At 42.2% G+C, this 23,306-nt stretch overlaps 2 protein-coding genes across 7 annotated transcripts in view; one reads left to right on the top strand and one right to left on the bottom strand.

The window, feature by feature from the left end:
• Positions 1–6,708, top strand: part of RDX (radixin) — a 44,831-nt gene extending 38,123 nt beyond the window's left edge. For 2 of the 3 annotated variants that reach the window (XM_064645262.1, XM_064645264.1), the window contains one exon: positions 6,004–6,708. In XM_064645262.1, coding sequence (XP_064501332.1) covers positions 6,004–6,040 — 37 coding nt within the window. In that variant the 3' untranslated portion in view covers positions 6,041–6,708. Of the gene's footprint in view, positions 1–1,474; positions 5,237–6,003 lie in introns of those variants that run through there. The other variant, XM_064645263.1, reaches the window with a different exon arrangement.
• An 8,263-nt stretch (positions 6,709–14,971) lies between these two features.
• ZC3H12C (zinc finger CCCH-type containing 12C) overlaps positions 14,972–23,306 on the bottom strand; it is a 45,877-nt gene continuing 37,542 nt past the window's right edge. For all 4 annotated transcript variants that reach the window (XM_064645258.1, XM_064645261.1, XM_064645260.1 and 1 more), the window contains exons 5-6: positions 22,890–22,996; positions 14,972–22,113 (exon numbers count right to left, since the gene is read on the bottom strand). In XM_064645258.1, coding sequence (XP_064501328.1) covers positions 20,717–22,113; positions 22,890–22,996 — 1,504 coding nt within the window. In that variant the 3' untranslated portion in view covers positions 14,972–20,716. The remainder of the gene's footprint in view (positions 22,114–22,889; positions 22,997–23,306) is intronic.

Below are 23,306 nucleotides of genomic sequence, written 5' to 3'. Positions count from 1 at the left end.
GCTTTTGCTTCTGAAAACATGTTCTCTTGGGCTGTTCATGTTAACTGCCTTAAGCACCACTGGGGATAAAGGAGGTTTGTTCTAAATGAAATATTTCAAACTTCTGAGAGCAAAGTACCTCAAATATGTTTTCTGAGTTTTTAAAGGAAATATAGAGATTAAAATGATTAGTTAAAACCTTTTGCTCTTGAAAAGGAACTTTTATGCAAGCATTTGCCATGTCTGTTCACATGTTGATAATCTAAAAAGTTGTTCTGCCCAAGACATCAGATTAGTTTCAAGAATCAGGGATTCTAACAAAAGTGAGGTATCCCAGTGGTGTAGTTGATCCTAAAGTTCGTAAATGTACTTTCTAAGTAAAAATATCACCATAAGAAAATTGAAAGCTTCCTTACAAAACAGCAAAGTTCCCTTATTAATAGAAGTTTTCTCATACACATAATTTGTCTTGGCTAGGTGATAGGATTTTCCTGGAAAATGTAGTAAGTGTCAATGGATCAGCATGCAAACTGTGGTGATTTCTCTGACCCCCTCAGAGCACATTCTGCTGTTTGTGCTTGGAGATGGAGAGCACCGGCCTCCCAGCCGAGATGCTGTGCTGGCTGCCAGCTGGGCAGGTGGCTCAGGAGGTGGTTCTGGCTGGCTGTCGTGGGCACCTGCCAGTCAGTGTGTCCCTCTACTCCATTCCCAAGCAGCACGGAGCAGTGTCTTTCCTCCCCAGCCAGTTGGTCTGCAGGCATGTGAGTTCTATATGCCTGGTCCTTTTCCCAGTTTGAGGACCCAGTCAGCAGCAAGGAGCAACTTAGGTCTGGAAGGGGCAGCATTAATGGTAGAGAGCTCTAAGAGGGAAACAAACACAAATGTTATGTGCTATAATCCCTTACTGGCCCACTTATTCACTTGTGTTAAAGACTCATTTTCAGTGTACTACTGCAGTATCTGTGTGACCAATAATTTGTTTAGCAAATTCAGCAGCCAATTTGCTGGAGTGAGTTTCACTTTTCACTTCACTGGGCTGAGTCTAGATCTAAAGACATAGGCCAGTTTTTTGATTTTGTTTTGATTAGTGGTGTTTGTCACTTGTGTTCATTTTACTGTTTGAGTTGATAAACTGCTGCTTCGGAGTGCATTTAGAGAAACTTTGGCTTTTTTTGCTTTTTCTTCCTTCCATGCAAGGAGATTGCCGCCATGCCAAATGTGTGTGTTTCGTTCAGTGTGAATGAAGTGGGCTCACCAACCCCAAAAGGGTTTCCCACCAAACCATCACATTTCTTCACAAGAAGGGACCACAATATCTGCAGCAGTGCCTGCAATATTCTAGACATTCAGGAAGAGACAGCTTATGCCCACATAGCTCATAGCTCAGGAAAGACAAAATTAGCAAAAGGAAATGGAGCATTTTGAATTGCTGCTATTCTATGAGGTGTTTATATTGGCTTTTGTAAATAATGTGTCAGAGTGTTTCTTTTCACAGCAGTAGGCTTTAGGCAGCAGAAGAAACGAGGGCAGATGGAAATGCACATCAAAGGAGAAGGCCTGCTTGGTGTAAATATTCCTAATGCACGTGTGCATAACAGTTAATGTTTCCTGTGCTCTGGATAAGTGGATCAGGTGAAAAGAGATCAAGCTCAGAGGTAGGACAATTGCATTGCTTTTTCTGCTTGTTTGGGGTTTTTTTGTCTGTTTGTTTACTTTTAAGCTACCGTATTTACAGAGGAGGAGGCGCCATTATCTGAAGGCTGTTAGAAAGCCTGCTGCCCAGAACCAAAAGGTCTTGGAGTTCTTCAGGCCATGTGCTCCCAGACTGGCTTCTGTATTATAACTTGCTAAATTTCAGCAGAAGACATTCTCTGCAGTCTGGTAATTTTGCCTTAGCACGTTTGTGCATTGACAAGAGCTGTCTGTGTCCATGCAGTGCTCTGGCTGTCCCACTGCTTGTTCCAGCAACACAAAACCCCTGTGTACCCATGTGAAACAGTAATCGCACGACAGGCTCTGTGACCGCATACGCTGAACTCTGCGGGATCTTGTGTCCAATCTACAGCTCCCTATGGCCTCAGCTTTCACACTTCTTATTCACCCTTGATTTCTTCATTAAACTTGATACAGTATTTAACTTCTTAATCTCTAGCTTCAATAAGGTTCTACTAAACTGCACTTCCAGTGAATTGTTGACTACTGTGTCAAATGTTTTCTTAAAATACATTATACTGAGGAGCTGAAGTTGCCACACTTTACTTTTATTTAAATAGCACTTTGATTAATTAGTAATCCCTGTGAATATGGTAATTCCAGTTGTATTGCCATAAAGAGATTAATTTGCATTGGGACTGAGGCTCAAAACTTTTCTGCCAAGCGTACGTTGATCTCCAACAAAATAAGTTGAGAAATAACATCCAGAATTAACAGACCAACTGATCCTGCCACCACCTTTATTTTGGGAACAAATTAATTTAGGTGTAGGGATTTGGGACAGGACCCTTGTTCACACATCAGAAAAATTTCTAAAAATGGTAAGAAATTTTTGTACTATTAATTGGCACTTCTGCTGTTTGTTTCCTGTCTTTAATAGTTTTTCTTCAGTTAAATTCAGTTTTTGAATTCTCGGATCTCTTCTCTTGTGAACAGTAGTTCGGGCATCCATCTTGCTGCTCTGTGCTAATTGTTGTATTCCATAGCATTTGGAAACACAGCTCTTACTCTTCTTTTGCATTTAGGATCTTGGCGTTGTTTTCAACAAAGCCGGTGAACTCATCTTTAAATTTAGAGCAATTACTGCTGCTCCTTGCAATAATCTTTGGATTGATTTTGGCTACATGTCTTCTTGTCAGTTCACACATGGCATATGCCACCCTATAGAATAAATAACTGTATTGACTAGGTAATAATTTCTAGTAGCTCTCTGGAAAACAGAATGTCAGAAAACAACTATGTTAATGCAGAATCTGAATTACAGTGTTTATACCTACGAGGTTCAACTTGGAGCCCAGCCCTTCTCAAACACACAAGGGAGCACGTGGAAGAGAAATTCTGTGCTGTCGCTGTGTAGCTCATCTGTCTGCCTGGACTAGGCAAGAGAAAGCACTGGAGCAGGATGGTAATGCCTGCCCCAACAGCAGAGTTATCAGGCACAACTGCATGGTGCTGTGGCTTTGCTTTTCCACACAACAGGTGTGCTGGATGTAAAAATACTGGGGAAAAAAACCAACAAAAAACCTCCATGAAATAGTTGTTTTTTCCTGTGGAGCCTTATTTAAGAGAGTTATGCTTATATTCCTGCCTGGCTTTGCAGGTCACCCTGGTAAAAACTCAACTCTATAGCATAAGCGCAGATACCTGAGAGGAGGAGTCGGGTATCCCATGGCTCTTCAGCCCATCTTGTCTTTAAGAAGCTGTTGCAGGTGTGTGTGGGAAAGATCTTATACCTGTCTCTGTTCATTTTAAGACGGGGCCATGAAAATAAAATCTAGAGAACCTTCTTTCTGCCAGTGACTTCTGTATCCTTTGGGGTGGCCCTTTCGTATGTGTTTCTCCCACTCTCTGAAGTGGTTCTTCTCACCTCTCTTTTCTGCTTTACTGCTGGGTTTGGCCTTGTCTTTGGTGTTTTGTTTGGTTTTTGCTTGTTTTTTTGCTTGCTTCTTTTTCTTGCTAATGTGTCATGCCGTGTATTTCATCCAAAGAATAGATTTCAGTTTAGATCACTGAGATCTTTAATGCAATTAAATAACTTTGTTTCAGTAGGAGAATGCAAATTAAGACAAGGAAGGGCAATATTAGGTAATCGTTAGTTTAAAAACATTGTGGGGGGAGGTTTAAGCCTTAAGTCTTAGCAAAAAAATATGTTGCATTAGCTGACTACTTAAACTACAAGGTGAAAACTAGAGGCAGACAGCTACATATGGCATGGTGGACTTCTCAAACTAAATTCATGATAGAAAAGTAATTTGGTAAAATTCACCAGACTTTTTATTTATTTGCATTTACTGGATTATTTAGAGAGCACTAAAGAAGAAAATATTGTGTACTTCATTCTTCAGTCATATTTCCTTTAATTGCTTCTGTTGTGGCTTATTCTACCAATTTAAAAGTAAAAATGCTTTTTTTCCTCCCTGCTGATTTTGTAAAATTGTGTTTTGCCTATGACACTGTAACTAGCTTTGCAATCTGAAGCTTAATGGATGAAACTGTTTGCTGAGGGAAAGGTATTATGATTTACTTTGTGTTTAACTGAGCTTGATAATTTGTGTGTGCGTGTGTATATATATATATGTATACACATACATACTAAAAAAATGCATATATAGCATGGTTAAACTGGAGAATTCTAATACAGCATGTGGCATCAGTCCTTGTAATGGCTGTATTAAAGTGAAATACACAAGTTGCTACTTATATAAACTTTGATCTTGAATAGTTTTAGAAATGATACTTTTTAAAACTGTGTTTAAAATATGATTTAATAGAATATTACAGCAGGCAGAGAGTGAGTGTAGTTTGGTTTTGTCCTTGATCTCAAAATCAGGTCTACTTACCTGCACGTTTGATTTTAGCTTCCTGTGAAAGCCAGTTGTTTCTGGCGTTCTCTTAGTACCAGGAAACACTTCATTGGTTTCAGTGGTGCCTTCACAGCCTACGGTTTCACTCACTGGCAGAAACCGATTTCTTCTCCCCACCCCTGTCCAGGAATTGCTGTCAGACTTTTAAAGCACCAGAGACTTAACCACACGTCTTATTTGCTTATGCTCAAGCTCTGGAAGTTCTCACTGACTTTCTGTGCCAGAAAATGATTTGTGTGGGAAACAGGCCGTGCTGTAAATTTGATGTAATGTTCCTACACGTTACATGTTCTAGCTGTATTTGTAAATGTAAAAAAGAGTGCTACTGAAGGCTTCTTACTTTTAAATAGCTATTGCCCCTGCTTACTAATGAAAAAGAGAATCTGGTAATTAAGTATTTTTCCTGACTCCTTTTAAATAAAATTCTGGTATATTAATACCTAGAGCTGAAGTGTTTCATTCTCTAAAACAATTAGAATGAGAGGTTCACACTGTAAGAAGGCTGAATGTAAAATACTAGTTATCATTATATTTAAGGAAGTCATTCTCCAAAAGGAAAGCAATTTTCAAGCCACTTCAGCAATGAATTGTAAAAATTAACAATGAATTGTAGCAATTCAACAATGAATTGTAAAAATCAACATGGAAAATACACAGTTTTGAAATGTATCTTCACCGAAGTAAGTTCTGACTCATTGTAAAGATTTCCACCACAGAACTTTAAACTTTAGGAGAGAAATCAATTTGAGAGGTTCTTTATGCTATCATCACCTTTTCTCCAAAAGGCTCATGCAAGGCAACAAACTGAATAAACTAAGCACTAGAGTTTACACTGCAAATGGCACATCTACTGTGCTAAAAGGAAAAGATGTCTGAAATCATACTGGCTGTGATTGAATGTTCTACAAATATGTCCTATATTGGGTGTATTTGGGCACAAGGCATCTTACTTAAGCCACCTTTGGGGGAGCAGTTTTAACACAGTCTTTTACCTATGTTGCACTCAGCTGTGGTTTGTGTTACCTGCAACAGCAAATTGGTCCTTTAGAACTACTCTCTGGGTGGATTTTCAGTTGGATTCTTTATACTGCTAAAATTTTCTATCAAAACTGAACTGGTATGTGCAGAAATTTGGCATAGAAGAGTCCTTAAAGAGAGTTGGACCTGCTCGTCAAGCTGAAAGTCAACAAAGACAGGTTCTGGGTGTCCTTGGGGCCTTGGCCCCCCACATGATTTAAGAATCATATGTTTCTTAAATAACTCTGTTTCTAATGCTCCCTCATTCTGCTGACATCTTAAGAAAGAAAGTTCAGTCAGAAATTAAATACGGAATAAGTAGAGGGAGTGAGGTATGGCTCATGTGACATTGCTGCATATTTCTATCTGTTGTTTTTGTTTAGTATTATTTTGCTAAATCTATTTGATCTCTCTGTGTCTTTCTATGCAGGTTACAAAAGTACGATCTCTTGCAGCCCTTAGGATAGGAGCAAGGTAAAGATCAGCAGAAGACCTGGGGTCTGCCAAGGCCTGCTATTGCACTTCTGTAAATCTGGACAATATACAGCGCTTTAAATTAGGTGCTGCCTGGTCCATGAAGAGTTTTTGGAAGGACCAGGAAGTGCTGTTACAACATTTCATTAGTGTTTCGTTCTCTCTGGTCTTTAAATCCTTCCTTGTGGTCTTTTCCCAGGAGAAAATTAGCTTTTTGAAGTATTTAAGCTGTTGTTCTTCCCAGGAAAACAGGAAATAATACTAATATGTTAATCTTTAACATGTAATGGGATGTGCTAGAGTGAACGGTGATGTGACCTTTCAAAGTGCTTGAGGGATCCTGTGGGCTTTGCTCATGAGTATTGTTGTGTGGGAAGCCTGACTATATCCAGCCTGGGTAAAGTGTAATAATAGTAGATACTTTCCAAGTTTTATTGGTTTTCTACACAATTTCTAATAGCCTTGACGATACATGAATAGTGTCAGGTAATTTTCTAATGTAAACCTCCCAGTTTACTATGTCTGTACATACACGTGCAGTGTAAGCACCCGTTGCTCCTTGCCCTTTTGTACGCTGTCAGGATGTGCATACTGTGTATACGTAACTGCGTCGAACTGTGCGCCCTGCACAACAGCCTAAATAAATGGGTTTTAACATTAATCCAGAGAATCACTATTCATTTGACAATCAGTGGTGCTACTGAATTTTCTTTTGCTTCTCTCGGAAGTTTAATTAATTTTGTTGCACCAATCCAAAGGGGAGTTTTCAAGTCTTGTGCTACGACCACATAAGCCAGTGGGAGGCTTTATTTGCAAAGAATGGATTGCTCTTGAAGGAAAAGATATCTGGTAATTAAGGAAGCTTGTAATTGAGTAGATGGGCATCCAAATTATTCCTAAATTCAGCTAGCACCCCCTGGGAATGTAGAAAACCTCAGTATATTCTTCACAATGTGCCTTGTGTTCCTCACAGTGCCTTCTTGCACAATGGCCTCCTGCACTGGGAACTGTGCAGGTAGATCCATCGGAGGACTTGGATCTGAAACAGCAGTGCCAAAGCCTTACAACATGTGCCCAAAATCATTAGCTGATAACTGCCCAAGGAGGGAGCTGCCTCAGTGCTGTGCAAGCATCTGGGAAGCTGGGTGTTGCTGGGAACAGCCCTCCAGCTTGGCCAATGGAGGGGAGGCTGTGTGGGTTGGGAGCCCCGTCCTCTATTCCTCAGGACCGTGGGTGGGTAGGATAGACTGTGGGTCATTGCCAGCCTCCTGCTGAAACCCCTGCAGAGCCAGGGGCTGTCCAGAAGGAAGCTTCCTCTGCCTCTGACTGGTACACCAGGACACCACCAGTTGAAGCAAGACCCTGGCTCGGCCCTTGGAAGACAAGGTATGGGTTTAGGCTGCCAAGAGGACCATAAAATCCAGAGCTGTGGAATTTCAGGGGCTGCTTTGCATATGTAGGACAGCACTGGGGTCTCAAGACCAGCTCGCTCAGCACTTGAATGATTCTTGTAACATTGTTTCTGCAGCCTCCCTCTCCGTGTGTGACTCATGTTGGCGGTAAGAGATGTTCCTGGTGCTTAGGGGATCAAGGCACAGTGGCCTCCATGAGTTTTATGTCTAGCAAGATTTTGAAGTGTTTCTGCAATAGCTGCCACTTGGAGCAGCCTTCTTTAGGACTGTGTTTGCTTCGGGTACCAACAGTGAAAGGTAATAAGACCCTTCCATGCAAACGCATCTTCAGTACAACCACAAAATATTCCTGAGGATTTTATCTATTCTTGTGCTGCCCTTGCTGATGTCTGCCTACAATGCTTTTTTGGCTTCTCTTGTCAGTGTTGAAGTTCTCTGGTGCATGTCCTGAAGAGGGGGAATTGGGCAAGATGAAGTGTAATCATGTACCTTAGCAGCCAGATTTAAAAACAGAAACATGAAAACAGCGATTTTGATGTAATGAAAGCTTTGGGCTCACTCTCACTGCTGATTGTAGCATTTGTAGCACTGCTGATTTCTTCAGGCTGCTCTGGTCTTGCTATGAGTGGCAGCTTGTTAGCTGGAATGTGCAAGTTCACACCTGCTGCTGGGAGCTGGCAGGAGCTGGTCCAGGAAGGGGTGGCAGCTCTCCACTGGCAGCTGCTGGAGGACCCAGCCTGGGGACAGCACCTCCTCCACTGCACCAGCCACTTGATACGAGCCTTAATGGCTGGAAGTGGTCACGGTCTTCCCTGAGGGGTGGCAGTTGTGCCTGTGGTCAGATACAGGAGGTTTCTCAGTCACCTCTGTGCTGGTCTGGATTTTGCCCAGATGAGGATGTTGTTGGAATAGCAGAGTGGTATTTACCCGTAGGCAAAGATCTGTCTGAACTGAAGTGTTGTAGCTGTGTTGTATGATGGAAAGTGCTGTCCTGTAGGGAAGGAAAGCGTGAATTCTGCCTGTGAATACCTGAAATCAAAGAGTGGTGCCTGGTCTGTAAGGCAGGAAGCAACTTGATAGCCGCTTGAAAGTGGTGGTGTCCTTCCCTGTCCCTCTCTTCTCCATGCCATTTCCACACTCAACGTCTGGCCAGCAGTTTTGCTTGTCCTTGTGGAAGTTCATCATGGGTCTTTCCTCTAATTTTACAAGTGGTTGTTGCATTTGTGATGGCAGCAGGGTCTGGATTGGAAAGCAGCCAGGCTGCAGCTGGCCTGGGCCAGGCAGGCACACAGTCCCTGTGGTGCAGACACCCTGGGTCTCTGGGCTTGGCCACCTCGCTGCCCTGATTGCAGAGGGCAGTGTAAATCTACAGTCATTTGGGTTTTTTTCCAGTTTTTGTGATGGTGTGACTGAAGTTCTGTTGCTGCTTTGCTTTCCATAGTTGATGTGAACTGACAAGTTAGTGAATGAAAGCCTGCACACCTTCCCAACCCAGCAGCATCCTATGGCAGCACTTGCTGACCCTCAGCTGCGGGGTGGTATCTCATTAAATTAGTTTTGAATGTCAATGTCAAAAGGGTGGAGTGAGCAAGTTTAACTCTCATTTCAAGTCTGATCCAGACTTAGAATAGGGTAGCAGCCCCATTTCCTGGCAGCACGTGGCACACTAACACTTTCCATTTTTATCATGCTGACATTTTCCTTTTTCTGAAATAATTCTATAGATGTAGCACATGCCAACCACAAACAGCTTTGTTGCGTCCTGTGTGCACAGAGTTTCAGCATTCATTAAATCACTTTGTTGCAGAAGGAGCCAAGGGAAGCTCATTTAATCTGGTATTAAATAAACAAAAAAGCAAACATATCATGGCTCTCTGCAGTTCCTGGAGCATTTGCCTCTCTTCAACCATAGTGACCACGACGAGAGCAGGGCAGCCTGCGAACACTGTGGGCAGGTTGGTGCTGAGGGTCACCGTGGTCTGCACCCTACAAAAATCCCAGAGTGTTTAATGGTGTTCAAGCCCCAGCAGATCTGTGGTTGTAGTCAGTCTGCAAACATGTGGCTCATGCCAGTCACCAACAGTTGCTGGAGCACAAGGTGCTGCTCTGGTTTATGAGGTGGCTGCAGTGGGAGGTCAGGTAGGAAAACTCACTGTCTGAGGTGGGGAGTTCTGCTACTTAATTCAGCTCATTTTTTTTTCCCCTAGAAAAATAGAATTTCTGTTTCAGAAAGTGGTAAAATATACATTAAAATCCAGGATTGTGAATGCCTGAAAGCTTTCTATAGGTGGATGAAAATCAAATTCCTTCTCCCTCCTCACAGCCACCCTGGCCAGACCTCAGTGTAATTTCCCCCTTTTCCAGCTGCTTCCTAAGGGCTGGAATGTTGGGTCACCCAAACCCCCGCTGTCAGGTCTGGTTCCAGGGTGCAGTCAGGGATCTGTGTAAGGTGAGCCCAGCCAACATGAACATTGCCAGCTCCTTATCCCTACACTCCCCTTGCTTACACTTCACCCGGCTCATGTAAATTAATAGCAGCGTTGGATTTCCGTCATATCTACCTGCTGCTCTTGGCAAGTTCAACCCTGAGCTGGGGAAAAAAAAAGCTTGGCTGTTGCTATGGAGACCATTAGATAGAGTGATACCAGGAACATCTTCCACACTGGTACCACAGGGTGCTCACATGTAGGTCCCAGCATGCAGCTGCTTGCTGTGGAGGGAGTGGGGCACCCCCCTGCTCCTCAACCTACCCCTGTAATGCTCTGTGGGACTCCAATGAGGACTGATCTCCTGGGTCTCCTACAAGCTGGATTTAGGCAGGTCTTCCTCAGCTTGGAGCTTCTCTCAAGCTCTCTTCGAACAGGCTTGTGGGTTGGACACGTCCCCAGGAATGGGCAGAGAAATGCAAGGCAGCAGCTCCTTCCTGGTGCTGGCTCCAGGACTCTGGGAGCCTACTGTGTGATTGGAAAGGCTCAATGAAACGGGGTGTGCAACAAAACTGGTTGCTGGAGCAAGTTTCAATCATTTTCAATGCTTCTGCTGCTCGTTCTGCCATGGCAGGTGTGTCAGGAGTGGGTCCTGAGGTTACTTAACACAGGTCCTCTGTTGAAGAGCAGGATGATGGTGACATTTAATGCATGTGCTCATAATGTCCCCAGTTCCTTGCCAGCTTTTTCACTACAGTCAAAGCAAAGGGAGTAGTTCATGCACTGTGGCACAAAATCTCTAAATATCCCTTCCGTTTCTTCAGCAGAGAGTGAGCTCAAAGATTCTGTGAGGCTGGAGGATGCTGACCAGAGCAGCCGAAGTGACAGTTTGTCCTGCTTGGAAATGATCTTGCAAGGAGCATCCCTGTGTGCTTGTACAACAGCCTCTCCTCTAGCTCCTCTAGACAAGGTCATGCAAGTTGTCCAAGTTCAGGTTTCAGCTCCAGGATGACTGACAAGAGCCCTTTCATCTCCAGTGTCACAACACTTCAGCCTGCATCAGAGGCTACTCTGAGGCCTGTCAGGCTGACATGAATTTTGTTAAAGCTACCACAAGAGAAATTTGTAACCTGGTGCCAGACTCTCCAGGCCTGCCTTGCGTGATGCAGGCAGATCCTTATGGGACTCAGACACTTGACTGAACTGGGGAAACTCGGTGTCCTTGATCAGCCCAAGAGAGAAATTAGAGCTATGGAGGAGAAGCCCTGGGCAGTGGTATGACCACTATCCAGAGAGATCAAACCAGATTACACAAACACCAGCAGCTCAGTGTTTTGAGTAAAAAAGGGCTGGATTTGGCATTTGTGAAGCAATCTCCTAAAATGAAATCCAACCTATGCCAGCAAACCACCTATGAAGAAACCAGCCTGTCTAGGGATGTGCCAAATCACACTTGTGGCTTTGTAGCTCTTCTGAATTATCCAGTTTACCAGTTTCCACAAAAACAAGGAATAAGTGTAACTGGTAGTGTTTATGAGGTCTCCCTGAAGAAAAGAGTTACAGCTGGGAATACTGATACTTAAAGCAGTTCATCAGTCAAGATCACTTCTACTGCCCTTCCCTGAGTGTTTAACAGTGCCACTGATGAACACCCTGTATGGAACAGAGTGGGTGGATCTTTACAACCACTTGCATCTGGAAGCTGGGCTCTGGGCATCCTTGGCCCTCTTCCAGGAGAGAAGAGCATGATGGTCACCCAACATCTCACAGCTCAAGAGCTGGAGCATCCTACAGTTGACAGTCAAACAGGGAAGTGAGCAGTGCAACCACAGAAGTGGCAAATATTTGTTAGAAAATAAGTAACTTCAGTGTACTAAATAGCTAAGTAACAGAGAAGGTTATAACTGTTCATGAGATCTTGTACTGGGTTTATGATCCAAGCTCTGGATGTGCTCCAGGCCCTGTTACCTCTCACTCTTTACAACAGCAATGAGCTGATGGTTGTGGTTGAGCATCCACCCAACCCCACTGACTGCTCCTCAGCTCTCAGGAGTTACAGCTCTTAGCTTTGGAACAGCACAGTGTCAGGGTATCTTCTGCCTGCAGTTTGCTTCTGCATCCAGAATGGGTGATGTGGGTTTTTATCTTCCTTTGCCCTAAGCAATGCCTCCAAGTGACCAGTGACTTACAGGAAAAGTAAAACCCATCTTCTCCTTAACTCACCTGAGTGGAGGCTACAGAGCAAGTGGAGCAGAATAGGGCCCTCAGAGAAATGCATGTGGTGTCTTGGGACAGCTCTGCTCAGCCTGATATACGCAGCAGAAGTGATTTGGAGCTCTGACCCCATTAAGTGTGTCATTCCTTTACTTGTGCTTTGGGAGATTGAGCCTCTGCCCTCCAAAATTGCATTTTCTTGCCAGGTGAATAATATGACTGTTTTAAAAAGCATAAAGGAAAGCAGCAGGAGATGCTATTTAATTTCCTCATCTCCTGCAAATAGACGATTTCTGGATCCATCATGTGGAGACATAACAAAAATACTTTAGAGAGAGACTTCAAGCACCTGGCCAAAGGAACCAACAGTACTGCCATGCAGATCAGCAGCCAAGGAAATCTCACCTTAACAATCCCTCTCTTCCCACTGGAGACGTGATCATCCACCCAGATCCCTCTGTCTGTTTGCACACACTCTCTTTGTTCAAGCTCCAAGCATTGAGTTACTGAAAAGTAGCTACAACAATTCAAATAGCATTCCAGAAAAAATGATGTATTTCCAGGTGGAGAGTGTGAGGACTCAGCTGAGCTGAAGGCAATGCAAGCACGTGGGCCAGCCATGCCCCAGCCTGACTTCTTACAAGGCAACAGAAGCGCTTAGTGTCCAGCAGCAGATCAGAAAAATGCAATGCAAACAGGGACTGGTGTGTTAGAGGCCAGGCAGCCTCACACCAGAGCTTGCAGAAGAGCCATGACTTCAATCCAAGCAGCATACCAGTGATATTTCCTGGGATGAGGCCACCTCATCCTGTGAGCCGGGAAGCACCATCTGCCTCTCGCATTACATGCACGCGCTTCCCATCGCTCCTCCACTCTGCTGCTCTTGTGATCAGTCTGGTTCGTGCACACCAGGATGAGTCTGGAGATCAGCATCCCCAGAAGTCCATCACTGCAGTGTTTCCACCAAGCTGCTTGGGAGGGACCTTTATGTCTCACTCCAGTGCCTCTGCTTGCCCTGAGAGGAGGCACAGCCATATAATACGCTCAGGCTGGATGCAGTGGAACAGCACATTTTCACAGCTGTGCAAAACATTTGCATTAAGCAAACTACTAGTGGTCACATCTAATGAAGGGCAATACTTTGTTGTTTTTTCTTTTTTTCAGGAGAACCGCTCATTTTATCTGCATTTATACCAACCCACTTCATTCTGCACTGCAGGGTTGGCAGGATGCTCTTATGCCCACACATAGGGCTGGAGAGGGAATGAAAAGGGTCCCAGTTTGGACTGCTAGCCCTAGCCAGGCACTGCAATTTGGAAAAATTGCAATTCAACAGCTTTGTGTGTTTTGAGTAGTCATTTTATCAAGCTTATAGCACCTTCTGCTGCATCTTTGCCTTCATCAGATAGCTTCTATTCTAAATTTTATTCTCTTCTATTTATCCCACAGTATCGAGAGTTGGGCCACACTAACAATTACTCAATTGAAGACAAATAAATATGTAGCACTAGTGGAAAGGAAACCAGGTCCACTGGCACAATGTCTAAATCCAAAGCTTGTTACTATAAATGACTGATGTGTCTACTTAACCCCAGAGTTTTAGTTTTCTTGGTAAGCAAAACAAAGATTCTATTAAATATGAATTACCACATTAAAAATGAACTGATAAACATACAACCATATGTTTATATATGGTCCCACATAACATCCTTATCTCCAAATTAGAGAGACAGGGATTTGATGGATGGACTATTCAGTGGTTAAGGAATTAGCTGGATGGATGCAGCCAGAGGGTTGCAGTCACTGCCTTAATGTCTAGGTGGAGGCTGGTGAGGAGTAGCATCCCTCATGGCTCTCTCTTGGAACTGGTGCTCTTCCACATATTCATAATGGACACAGATTGTGTGCACCCTCAGCAAGTTTGCAGATGACACGAAGTTGGGTGGTGCAGGTGACATACCTGAAGGATGGGATGCCATCCACAGGGTAGTTCAACAAGTCCAAGTGCAAGGTGCTGCAGCTGGGTCAGGGCAATCCTAGACATAATTACAGACTGGGAGAACTCACTGAGAGCAGCCCTGTGGAGAAGACTTGGGGTTTCTTGTGGATGAAAAGCTGGACATGAGTCAACAATGTGTGTTCACAGCCCAGAAAGCCAGTCGTATTCTGGGCTGCATCAAAAGTGTGGCCAGCTGGTCCAGGGAGGTGATTCTGCCCTTCAGCTCTTGCAAGACCCCACCTGGAGCGCTGCATCCAGCTCTGGGGCTGCCAACACAAGAAGGACATTGACCTGTATGAGCAGGTCCAGAGGGTGACAAAGATGATCAGTGGGCAGGAGCACCTCTCCTATAAAGTCAGGCTAAGAGAGTTGTTCAGCCTGGAGATGAGAGGCTCTGGGGAGAGCTCATCACACCTTCCAGTACCTCAAGGGGGCTTATAAAAGGGAGAGAGAGGACTTTTTAAAGGGTCAGATAGTGACGGGGCAAAAGGCAATGGTTTTAAAGTAAAAGAGTATAGGTTTAGATTAGACATTAGGAAGAAATTCTTTACTCAGAGGGTGGTGAAGCACTGGAACAGGTTACCCAGAGCAGTTGTGGATATCCCATCCCTGAAAGTGTTCAAGCCCAGGCTGGATGGGACCCTGAACAACCTCATCTAGTGAAAGGTGCCCCTGCCCATGGCAGGGGGGTTGGAACTTGATGACCTTTAAGGTCCCTTCCAACCCAAAACTTTCTATGATTCTATGTTTGAAACCGTTCTAATTTACTCAAAGTGAGCAGTTTTGTTGTGCAGGTACGAACACAAAGCTAGCTATAACTCACTGCTAACTGCTTTAGAGATTTTTTTTTTAATTAAACAAAAACAGCCCATCAATGAGGAAAATGAATCTTTATTTTTTTTCTCTAAAAGCAGAATCCATGTACATGGTTTTTCGTATGGTTTAAAGGTGGTATGAAGATGTGAATAGTCACATCACAGAACTAATACAGAACAACCAGTGAAGGAAAGAAGAGCCAGTTTGACAATTGCTTTATCAAGTAGTCCAAACATTATTTTTAACTAATGGTTTTGCCAGAGTGGACTTCAGGACAGTATTAAAATCTCACCTACTCAACACAAGTCCAGAGGAAATGAGTGGGAAAAGAACTACAAAACACAATTATTGCTGCTGTATCTGCATTTGTTTCCTTGCAGGATATTCTAGTATGCTGGGAAAACAGTTTTAAAATATCAGTTTCATTAAGAATGTCATTCAGATAAATAGAAATTAACCAACCAGCCAAACTAACATGGTAAATTAGACTTCAATCTGAGACCAAAAGAAAATGGGCTGTTCTACAAAAAGCAAAGAGGTTTTGTTTTATAAGGCAAAGAGTTGATCGTTATACTTTGAAACACTGAGAACAGACGTACTTAAACAGCTCAGGAAATTTGGTTTGTAGTTGTTCCCAACAACTGCAAAGGGCAATCCTGGCCTAGTGACCTGTCAGCACCAGGGAGATCTCACCTCTCTTTGGGAGGAGGTGGCTCTCCAGCTGTGCTCCTCAAGGCCCCAGCCCTCCTGCACTTACACACACGCCAGTTTTACCCAGGTCTTCTCTAACAGCAGTAGAATTGGCCCATGCAAGTACTTCTGTTGAAGTCAGGTGTATGTGTTTGTGTTCAGGAGACTGGGCCCTCCAAGGGCTATTGGGTACAAGAGGGAATGAGAACTATTGCAATCATTTAGGTTAAAGGGTAGACAGAGTAATAAACACTTCAAGTGCAAGTTATGACAACCCCTTAAGACCTGAAAATGGAAGCTGATAAATTATTTAAAGCACACTCTTAACTATGAACCACACACTGTATTCGGTATTGCCTTTATAAACACCTACTTCATAAGTCCATGTGTATCAGTGTATTACCTTATACTGCACAACAAGAAAAACCCAGCACACAGTAGGATGTTTCACACCAAAGGGACATTTCCCATGGGATTAGGTGCCTAGATCATCAGTTTCTGATGAAACCTTAAGATATATGAAATGTATTCTAGAACATCTGAAGATGAAGTCCGAACATCTCTCATGTTACTGAGCAAAAGGTTATCTGGAGCAACCATTTTATTACAGGTGATTCTAGGTTTAGTTACATGATTAATCTAAACAATGTGCCCATACATATTTAATTTGAAGAAAATTCTTAAACTATGCCTCTCTAAAATTTATGAAGTATATAAAACACGTGATTTTACATTTATAAAACCTCAGCCCTTTTATAAAAAAGAAAACAAGGCCATAGTTTTAATTTTAAATCTATTGGTTTTTCTTCTCAGCAGTTTTAGTTCCTATGATAAAAAAACACAACAAACAGCACTCCACCATGGCCTTATAATGCCAGGAATAAATTATCAAGTCACACTGTAAATAAAAATAAATAATTTCTAAGTTATTTTTATTAAAAAAATGGTCTCTTTAATTGCACAGTATTTTAAATTTTCAGTAGCAATGAAAAGTCATTTGGGTATTTTTCTAAATGCTCCAGAGAGTAGGAAAGCATTGTGTCTCACTTTTCAAGCTTTACACATCGAAAATACCTCAGTCAAACGCATCAACTGATAAAACTGAAATATTTTGGTAGTCTCTTACTGTGGCAAGATGCTGTAGTATCTCTCACCCAAGGCATTTAGTCCTCTGGTGCTCCCCTTGCTGGGCAAATGCCCCCAGCTTCCTGTTCCAAGTGAGGTACTCTGGTTTACAGCGACAGCTTTGATATTTTTGGAAAGGTGTTCTCCATGAGCTACAACTTTCCCAGCAGAAGTTCATCAACAGCTCAACAACAGTCCACATCCTCCAAGGCTGCAAAAGTCTCCTTTGAGGGCTTCACCAGAATGGCACACCTTCTTTTTGGGGTGTCACATGAACACATCAGGCTTTTGGCTCTCCCCAGACCTATTCTGCAGTGGAGGACTAAGCTACAACTCAAACATACCAAATCAAACAGGACACCTGAAAAGATATGATCTTCAGACCATTAGCAGTATCTTAAACCCACTTGCCAAATATACGTGTGTGTATATACAAATATATATATGTGAGTCCACAAACATATTTTAAAAAATAAAAGACAACAAAGTGATTAATACTGCCATAGCCTGGGCATGTTTAGCTCAAAGATAATTATCTACAGGACATAATTAAAAACTCTAAATATTGGCAACAAGTTGTTGTATAGAAAACAGTTGTGGGCAGATGCCTAATGTATGTGTATTCAAAATACCGTGTATCTATATACTACTACTGATGTAGCTACAACAGCTTGGGATTTTATCTAAAAATACAGAGTTTCTGCTAAGTATCAAAACAACTCTCAAGTACTGAAGACAAGGGAACGTGTTGCCCTCTTCTTAGCAGAGGGACAGCCCTAACTTGAAGGTACTTAATCCTTCACTGTACCTCTACAACTCAGCTGGGGTAAAGACAGTATCACTGAACTACCTTTACTATTTAAGTATCATGGGACATTACAGGTCAGTTATTTGCATCAATGCAATGACATAAACAAAGGTTGTATTTGACCAGTATAATTGTGTCCATGTTTGTTACTAGTGTCCTCTTTAAAGAGGACTGATCTCCTCATCATGGAGGAATTCACACGCAACTCCTCAATCTGTTATCTCAGCAAAACAAAAGGAAGTATATTTTGTCCACAGTAAATTTGCTTTATCCAACATAAGAGAGTCTAAGGAGAACTAGCACAACACTAAAACCCACCAAATCACTCCTGCTCTTACATTTTTAACGCATTTTCAGTGCTTGAGCACAAAGCACAGAATCTATTACAAGAATTCTCTAGCAATCAACACACTTTTGGGGATTCAATACTGCATTGAGTGTATGCAGAGGCAATCAGTACTGACAACTCAGGTCCGGGCACAGCGCACACGGTCCCACGCACCTCCTTGCACCATTATCACCACATGGCTAAGCCTGCTGGTCCAGTGCTCTAGGCCAGACTGCCACATGTACATGGTAGGAAGCATTCTGATGCTCACATGATAGAGAAAAAGACAAACCACTTCTATTATATGCACATGTTTCTGTTCATGCTTAAAGGAATTGAACTTTTGGCAGAAGTAAATCCCTACATAAAAAACAAAGGTAGAAACCCATTAAAAACACAAATATAATAATTTCATTATTAAAATAGCTGTATCTACACTATGGTGTAGTACTCAGTTTAATTCAATTTAAAAAATCTTAGTGTAAAACTAAGATGAGACCCATTTCCCAGTCCAAACCTCAGCATCAGCGCTGCATCGATCTCTACTTTAAAACATGCTCTACAGATGATGACCAACCAAATCCAGGGAAAAACTGTTGCCACAGGTGAAGAGGTCTTCTCCCTAAACAGACAATGCAGGACAGATGGTGGAGAGCCCCTCCGGTATTGCCGCAGGGACGGGCAATGGCAGAACCTGCAGAACACCAGCAGTGGGAGCTGCGGGAGCACTACGTCCTGAATTGGTTTGCTGAACATGGTTCAGATTATTGGATATTTCTATAGCACAATGCTCTTTAGAAGCATTTACCGTATACCCAAACTCCACTTGCTGCAACACATGGTGTCGCACAAGTAGTGAAAACATCTTCATATTCAAAGGTGCTTGGACATAATTTTCAGGCAGCATTTTACCTTTATTTTAGTGGGTTCCCACTACAAAGATTTTAGAAGGAAGATGCCAATAGCTTACTTTTTCGTTTTTATATGTGAAATTGAGACAGACACCTAAACAAATACCTACTGTTACTTGCCTAAGTCTATTCTATGTCTGAAATCTCTAATTTTTAAATAAGGGATAAAATGTTGCCCAAAAGACTAGTTATAATTATACATTTGTGTTTCTACTAAATCTAAAAATCAAAATAGTTCTCAGTTAAAAAGATACAATTTGTATCAACAGTAAAAGGTACTTTCTGGTTCTTCAGGGCCTTACTTAAAATTCCAGCAAGTGTATCAAAATTATCAGCTGTAATAGTGTAAACTGGTGACTTTTTTTAAATACTGAACATTGTTATCGTGGATGAAAACCTAAAACTGTCAGCAACCGATTATGTCATGTAAGTACATCTGACATCAATTGCAATATCTATTTCTTTTATTTATATATATATATATATGTAAGGTTATGATGAGGTGCTAGTAAAACCCATGATTTAAAACCAGAAATATCCCTTACTAATGCTAAAACAGACTTGGTTTGTCTGTTTCTAAAACTACACTATTTGTGGCAAGAATCAGGCCTACATGATGCAAAAGGCGAAAAAGTAACTTCAGGAATGCATATGGTATCTTCTCTCCCCACAACCCTCCCCTCCCCAGCCGAAACAGAAACGAAAAAAAAAAAGTTTAAGTTATTATTTTGAGCTACAATATCATTACCATAGTGCAGTTAATAAATGTTGCATATCCTGAACACACAAAACCTTTTCAGGCCAGCCTTGATAAATAGCAAGAAAAATCAAACAGTATCTTAAATACAAAATTTGCATTGAGATAATTAAATTCATTTAAAAACAGGTAAATATTTTATGAAAAACCATATTTTATCCAGTACAGTTATGCAGCAATACAAAGAAAAAACACATAAAACAACTAAACATGACCCTATGATTTCAGGTCCTCTTCTACTGACCAGAAATACACAGAGCTGGGTAACAACACAAGGGAACTAATACAGGGTGGCCTGATTTGAGGCGGTTCTGAGCATTTGCAGCTTCTCTTACCTTCAAAGGGGGATGCAAAATCTCAGTACCTTTGAAAATCAGGCATTAAGGCTTTTACCATATCCATAAATTAGTAAAAAAAAAATTTTTTCCTCCTCTGTTTGCATCTGATCTTACTAATTGACTGCATCAACAAAATATGTAACTATTTAAAATAAACAAAGAAAATAATGAAAAGTGCCATACTATAAATTACCAATATATTGTTATCCATTTCACTGTTAACTGGTAACTTAATTATTTGTTTAAAAAAATGAAGTCAGTGCTGTAGTAAATCTTTGTTTTCTATAAACAGATGATTACAGCACAAAAAAAGCTCACAAACCCAAACAAACATACATCAGACATACTTCTGGTGTTGTAAAAAGTTCACAAACTTGGCTTGAAAACTGCTTGCCAGAAGTAGCAAAATCCTCTTTCTGTAGGTTGTTTTAATACCTCACAGCCCAAGGACAAGCATCCAGCAAGTTAAAAAACTAAACCAAAAATCCCAACAACATGTAACAAGGATAGAAAGTGCTGCATATAAACCCCTGATGCACCAAAGATTATAACCAGAGACCACAGATTATTTATATATATATATATATATATATTAATTTAAACTGGAACATCCTCCAGCTGTGAAAATAGCCATTTAAAAATTTTCAAACTAGAACACAAAACATATCTGGTACTTCCAATGCATGGGGCTATACACACAGACTCCATGATACAGTATTTCACATAAACGGATTACTATATAACCTCCTTGCTGAGAAGGAGATCACAAATGCTATTGTAGCAAACCTCCCTCAGCGTTAGAGCTGAGCTGAAAACTACTAGACACCACAAAGATGCATCATCTCTCAATAACCTAGCTGAGATTTTTCCACTAAGATGGCTGCAGCGAGCTGCTGAGCGTCCGTCACGTGAGGGTTCTTCTTCATGACGATCCTGACAAGATCAGGGGGGAAGATGTTGCAGAGGTTAATGTAAACCTTCTCGCGGGTGTCTTGGTGCCTTGGAGGGTCTTGAGGGATTCCACAGTAAGGTACACGCCAAGTCTGGTCCTGCTGTTCAGGGAGGCTTTGGAAGGCAAACTGCTCATAACATGGCTGTGTGGGGTTACTTGGCAAGGAGTAGGTTTGGCGGTAGCCATATGCATCCATCCCATAACTCTGCCTATCCCAACCTCCGAGCCCATCTTGGCCAGAATAAGGCTTTCTGTGTCTTAAAGGAGAATTATCATACAAGCGTGAGTCTGAAATGCTGTCTATTCTCGTGGATACAAGGGCTCTCCCCAGGTGCATGGTTTTTGAATGTGGCGAACTCTGAGATGTGGAGTAGTCGTTCGGACAACTAGACCGAGCGCCAACTATTGGATGCTGCAGATGCACAGCCATGTATGGAATAGGAGATTTGTGGTGATGCTTTGGTTCTTCATGACCATAGCTTTGCACTCGTGTGAGAGGCTCGTGGTAGCTCTGTAGGAAGGGCGGAGTGTTAAGGCGGCCATGGGGGTGCATATGTTGGCACTTCAAGTTCTCCTCCAGCTGTGGGTCAGGCGAACTCATGTAAGAGCGATCGCTGTAACCCACGTAGGAATCACTACTGCCACAGCTAATGCTCCCTTCACTGCTGCAGTCGGAAGCTACAGAGCTAATCCTATAATCTGTGTCCAAGGAGAAGCGCCTTTCGGGACTACGTGGACCAGATATACTTAGATTTGAATATGCACTCAGCATAGAGTAATACCCTACATCCACCGGAGATTCACATTTTGGATACTGGTCATAAGGCATTGGCGTTCCATGATTTTTGGTTGCCATCATCACTGTAGGATACTGGCCCTGTGGTCTTTGATCCTGAGGTGGGAAGTGAACTCCGGATGGAAGGCCGTTAGTTAAAGGTGCAGTACTTTGGGCTTTTCCAGCAGAGGAACTTGGTATACTAACTAAAGAAGGTACCGACCTGGTTTCCAATTTGTTTTTGGTGGGAAGCTTTTCCTCCAAGTCTTGATAGACTTGAGTCCTTATACTAGGATCCGATTGCCTCTTTGGAGCAGCACGCTTCAGCTCAGAAGTGCTATCATTTTTAGTGCTACAGGGAACACTATTGCTTTTTACCAGTCCTCCTTCACTTGTAGTTTTGGCAGCTGTGCTTCTAGACATGGCACGAAGTTCATCAGCTACAGATCGCTGAGGCTGATTTCCTCTTTCTGGATGATAGTATTTGCATTTGTGTCCATAGGTACATTTCTTCCCTATTAGTACAAACATAATCAGATAAAAAAACCTCTTCAAATAAAATCTGTTTGAATTTAATACAATAGAAATAATAATAAATATCAACATCATATAAACATCAAATAATAGAAATGCCTCTCATTTAAAGTTTTACTGTTGATTTGAAAAGTCTTGCAAATGGTTTTGTGTGACATGGGGCATGATCAAAGATCTCTCTTGTATTGCAGAGAAAAAAGAGGCAGTGGTAGTGTGCTGCAGCTAGTGCTCCAGGAATGCAGACCAACACTACCAGCCACATTTTGAGCTGAATGTGACACTGTCAGTGTGCCTGTACACACCTGCTGTATTGGGCCAGGACGATACACAGGCAGAAAACTTAACAGGAAAGTCCCCCAGAGTCATAAGACTAGCAGGTTTCAGCTCAGTCAAGATGCCTGTAGGGTTGCTCAGTAGCTAAACTTCAGATAGTTCACTAAATTTTCTGGAAGAAAACCTCATCGTCTTATCACATTAGAAAAGGGCTTCTGGAGCCTGTAGGATTTAGGTGTTGTTTGTTAATCATTCATAGGAATAGATCCAAAAGTTGCTCCATAGATAGAAATGTTCTCTAACTAGCACATGAAAAAAATCACTTCAGTTTCCACCATCAGCTCAGCATTTGAACGACTGTTAGGTTAAGACAACAATGTTAAAACCAATGTTAGAGTTTTTATTTTTGGCAGTGTTAAAATAAAGCAGGAGCTTGGTCCCCAGTCCCAGCAGTACAACAAATTGATGGGTTAAATCAAATTACCATAGGGACATGGTTGCTTCTTATGTTCTGGCACAATAGGCTTCTTCCTAAGAAAATTGTCCAGACTTGGACCATGGCGGCCAAGAGGATCATCAGGAGGCATAAATCTATAAAAAAGGAAAGAAGTATTACTGAAGCAAACAAGCCTTTCCATACTCCTTATGCAATGACCAAGAACCTCATGACTGTGTCCTACACCATAATCTGCCATCTTGTAATTTTTAAGCCTAGGTACCTTGAGAGCAGTTTTGGCAGGCCATCTTTCTGCTGCAGGTACTGCCTCAGAGGTGAGTCACAGAAATAGTCTGCTTCAGTCTAGCTCAGTCTACACTCTGTGGCAAAGCAGGGCTGCACACAACCCGTCCCTAAATCAAAAGTAAGGGCAGCAATATAGGCAGCGTTTTCTTAAAACGCCAC

The sequence above is a fragment of the Pseudopipra pipra genome, chromosome 2 (genome assembly GCF_036250125.1).
Source record: "Pseudopipra pipra isolate bDixPip1 chromosome 2, bDixPip1.hap1, whole genome shotgun sequence".
In the NCBI taxonomy this organism is placed as follows: Eukaryota; Metazoa; Chordata; class Aves; order Passeriformes; family Pipridae; genus Pseudopipra; species Pseudopipra pipra.
The sequence above is the reverse complement of the archived record's forward strand: the minus strand, read 5'-3'. Positions and strand labels throughout refer to the sequence as shown.